General features: G+C 32.9%; 2 protein-coding genes across 2 annotated transcripts; one reads left to right on the forward strand and one right to left on the reverse strand.

The window, feature by feature from the left end:
• Window positions 1-464: 464 nt before the first annotated feature.
• Window positions 465-2072, reverse strand: LOC109590474 (peroxisome biogenesis protein 7-like; the record flags this gene model as incomplete). The annotated part of the gene is made up of 4 exons (XM_020006389.1): window positions 1803-2072; window positions 1504-1541; window positions 1081-1212; window positions 465-600 (listed from the first exon to the last, which is right to left on the reverse strand). Coding segments are annotated over exons 1-4 (471 nt in total), but the record flags the coding sequence as incomplete, so codon positions are not given.
• Window positions 2073-4123: 2051 nt separating this feature from the next.
• On the forward strand, window positions 4124-4592 carry LOC105315488 (RING finger protein 166-like; the record flags this gene model as incomplete). The annotated part of the gene is made up of 2 exons (XM_011410164.1): window positions 4124-4379; window positions 4447-4592. Coding segments are annotated over exons 1-2 (402 nt in total), but the record flags the coding sequence as incomplete, so codon positions are not given.
• Between the last annotated feature and the right edge of the window lie 200 nt (window positions 4593-4792).

A 4792-nucleotide genomic window follows, 5' to 3' on the forward strand; every position in this document is an offset into this window, starting at 1 on the left:
AATGAAATCCTACTCGTGATGCAAATTCTACTCTACATTGCAAGGTGATCCGTAATTCTTACATAATAACATTGAAAGTACAATGTAAAGTAGAATTTGCATCACGAGTAGGATTTTCATTTCGTATTTTTGTTGGTCGTTCGGAATCCTACTTAACCTTGTTTTTTTTAATTTTTTATGTTCTTTAGTACAAGGACTTTGGCTCGATTTTGGAGCAGCTTTAAAAATTTATTTAAAAATCTAAAATTGATTGAAATCAGCCCAAACTTTCTATACATAACACAAAAACATGTATATGCATTTAAAAAATTATAAAAATAAAGAATTCTTTCCCTGTAATTTTTGAAAACATATTGGCCAATGACCTGTACTGTACAGGGACTTTGGCCTTATTTTTGAGAAACTTTAAAAATTCATAAAAATCTAATTTTGATTGGAATTAGTTCGAATATATAAATATAGACAGGCTGGAGGTGAGAAGGAGTGAGAAGACTTACCAGTCCTTTCTGGTGAACACTGAAATCAACAGAATACGTGAACTCATTATGATGGGAGATTGTTTGTATGAGAGGATGCAATGGATTAACTGTATCCCACAGTCTATTGAAAGACAGAAGAACACTGTAATTATTACATATACATCCTATATGGTGTTTTTTTGTTTTTGAGAATAGCAAATGTCCTTTATTTTGAATCTTGACCATATTAAATAAATTAATTTTAGTACTTTTTTAATTCTTAAACTTAAAAAATACACAACATTTGTTAACCTCAATATCAGATTACCTTAAGCCTACTATTTTTAGCGTCTACTAAATTTAGCTATATTAGCGAGAGAGCTTTAAACCACTAAATTAAATAGATGCCAAAATGATAATTATTCATTATAATGGTTATTATTTATAGTTAATTTGGTTAAAAATGCTAAATTAGTAACGCTAAACATGATTTTTGCTGATTTCGCTAAAATTAGTAGACGCAAATAATAGTAAGCTTAAGGTAATTAATACAATATTAAAACAATATACAATATAATATTAATAACAATATGTCCTATTAATACAATAAGTGTTAATATACCTCACAGTGAAGTCATAGGAACATGATGCTAGGTAACTTGGAGTGTGTGGATCAAATTTGATTTGTCTAACTGATTGCGAGTGACCAGTCATTATCAATAATGGCACAGTAAACTGTCTTATATCCCACAATCTAATAATAATGAAGCAACAACAATAATAATAATAGTAATAATAATTTTTGATCAATAGTTATTATACCATATAGCAGGAAATTTTAGAGGGAGTTAATTTGGCAAAATGAATTTTGGTGATTGGAAAATTTTGATTTGGTAAATTTGTGGCCACGTGCCATTAAACATAAGCATAATGGCTCAAAATGGTGGATTTTAATTTTGGTGAATAGTTATCAAAATGCCAAATTTGCCAAATTTAATTCCCTTCAATATTTCCCGCTATACAGTACTGTGCAATGAATGCTTACTTTATTGTGTTGTCTGTACCAGCAGAGCATAATAAATTCTAAAACAAAAAAAGCAATTTTTAGTTAAATTGTGAATGATTCTTTGAATGCTGCTAATAAATACAGGATTGTGATTAGAATCAACTCAATTTTTTAAACACCATCAACCATAGACCATAGACTATCAACCATCAACGTAAAGCAACCATCAACATGCATTAAAAATTAATAAAAAAAATTTAAAAAGCAAATTTGGCAAAGAATTGAGCTGATTCTAACATAATTATAGTGCTAATAAACAATCAATTACAAATTGTTACTTGTTCATATTTATTCCAGCTGCAAGAGAGCACCTCATTCCCTCCATCATTAACAGTACCAGTGTTCAATGATTGAGAGACATCCCATAACCTCAATGTACCATCACCTTGAGAATAAAAATAAATGAATAAGCAATAGAATATACATGTAATTAGTCTATACATAAAATAGGGTAGTAGAATATGGTAATGGTGTATATGTACACTATAAAGTACAATACAGACAGAATGGTTAATGATGGTGATATGTAAAATTATTAAAAAAGAATACTGTTTACTGACTGCTATTTTTTACAGTACAAGATATCAAACATCAATGGGTATGTAATTATGAACTTAAATCACAAGCTACTGGTGGAGCAATAAAAATGTTGTTACTCTTATAAAATAGAAATGGGATACTGTATGCACTGCTTTTTGCAGCATTGAAGAAATGGTTAAGAATAACAAGGGGATATCAAATAACAATGGGTGTGTCAGGCCTCAGTATAATTATATCAAATGAATTTTACTATCAATGAGTCAGCACATTCATTAGTCTGTTACCATTGGATACAGTAACTGTACACAAGATCAATGGAGTGGCTGGTAGGAATGGCTCAGTTCAGTAAAAAAAAGGTTTCCTTGGTAAAAGAATTGCCCGAGCATGTGGAGATAGAGTGTCCAGTTTGTCTTAATATCTTGACAGATCCTCATCTGGTGAGTTGCTGTGGACATAATTTCTGTGGGTCTTGTATTGAGAGAGTAAAAGCTAGTAATGAATCTTGTCCTATGTGTAAAGAGAAGGAATATCAATCATTTGTCGATAAGAAGTGTTCACGTATTATCAATGGATTGGAGGTCTACTGCAGTAATAAGGATAAAGGATGTCAATGGAAAGGAGAATTGAAGAATATGTCTACTCATCTTAATAAAGAGAAGAGAGAAGGAGAATGTCAACATGAAGAAGTAAAGTGTCAATATGTGAAATGTCAAGAGAGAAAGCAACGTAGATATCTTAAGGATCATGAAGATAAAGAATGTCCTCACCGTCCATTTCAATGCCAATACTGCAGGAGTGAAGGTACATTCCTCTCTATTACAAAGGATCATTATGAGGAATGCAGGCAGTATCCTGTTACTTGTCCCAATAAATGTGTGTCTACTAATATGCTACGAGGTAGTCTCACTGCTCATATCAATGAGTGTCCATTAGAGCCAGTAGATTGTGTGTTTAGTTGGGCTGGTTGTAATGATAAGCCATTACGTAAAGATGTACATGTACATACTGCTGATACTAAACACATGACACTATTAGCTGTAGCTTGTGGACAATTGAAGAAAGAAAATGAGCAAATGAAAGTAGAAAATGCAAAAATAAAAGAAGAAAATGAGAAAATGAAGGAGGAAATAGAAAAGTTAAAAATAGAAGATGCACGTTTTAATTATCGTGTTCATTCTGCTCTAGCTGATGATCCATATCCATTACTACCAATTGATGTTACTGAAGGAAGTGAAGCAGTTCATTTCTATACTGGTGTATGTGGTTGGCACATGTCAGCTAGAATGATGAGAGGGGATGTTAAACACATTACTGAAAAAGTAGATGTGACGTCTAGAAGGCATAAGGCACGTAGTGTGGCACCTAAAGGCAGGACTATTGAGACACGTACACGTAGGTATGCTGAATTCTTTATATTACTTGCAGTTCATGAAGTAAAGTTTAAATCAAAACTTTCAAAAATATTTGCAAAGTTAAAAGATAAAGATATTCCATTGATAGTAGACACTGAAGCTGCTGATAATCAGCTAGAGCTACCTCATGATATTCTTAATGGCATTGAGTGGAGCGATGATGATACTACTGTACCAGAAGGAGTTATTAAAATAAATATAGGTGAATATGACTTACTTTTTTTATTGCTATATAGTGATAATAAAGCTACAATTTATACTCAGTAATGATAGTGTGTATTTATTATACATTATATTTTATTATTGTCAATGTTAATTAATTGATACCCAATACAAAACTGTGGAGATTCAATCTTCTCTTTTGATTCAAATCAAAATGCTTTTCGGAGAAGCCTGCAAGAACTAACTTATATAGCCCATGTAATGCTAAATGCTACAAGCAACCTCGGCTGTTGGGGGTAATAAGAGCAAAGCCACAAACTTAAAATGTTTTTTTTCAAGTTACCTGTTACCCTGGATTTAAGCATAGATATATCTATGATTTAAGTTTAGCATCTGAATTCTTGCAGAAAAATAAAATGTAAATATAAGTGTCAGGCGTGGTCTGTGCCAGCCTGCCACGCCTGTCTACTCTAGATACACTTCCCATGGCTCAGTTCAGTAAAGATGAGGTTTCTTTTCTTAAAGAATTGCCAGAGCATGTAGAGATAGAGTGTCCAATTTGTCTTAATATCTTGACAGATCCTCATCAGGTCACATGCTGTGGACATAATTACTGTGGGTCTTGTATTGAGAGAGTAAAAGATAGTGATGGATCTTGTCCTATGTGTAAAGAGGAGGAATATCAATCATTTGTCGATAAGAAGTGCTTACGTATTATCAATGGATTGGAGGTCTATTGCAGTAATAAGGATAAAGGATGTCAATGGAAAGGAGAATTGAAGAATATGTCTACTCATCTTAAAAAAAGGAAGAGGAGAGGAGAATGTCAATATGAAGAAGGAAAGTGTCGAAATAGAAAATGCCGAGAGAAAAGGCAACGTAGATATCTCAAAGATCACGAAGATAGAGAATGCCCTCAACGTCCATTTCAATGCCAATACTGTGAGGAAGAAGGTACGTTCCTCTCTATTACAAAGGATCATTATGAGGAATGCTGGAGGTATCCTGTTACTTGCCCTAATGAATGTTCATCGAACACTATGCCACGAGGTAGTCTCACTGCTCACATTGATCATCAGTGTCCATTAGAGCCAGTAGATTGTGTGTTTAGTTGGGCTGGTTGTAATGATAAGTCATTACGTAAAGATAAAGAT

The sequence above is a fragment of the Amphimedon queenslandica genome, unplaced genomic scaffold, assembly GCF_000090795.2.
Source record: "Amphimedon queenslandica unplaced genomic scaffold, v1.1 AMPQUscaffold_9969_Cont17754, whole genome shotgun sequence".
NCBI lineage: Eukaryota > Metazoa > Porifera > Demospongiae > Haplosclerida > Niphatidae > Amphimedon > Amphimedon queenslandica.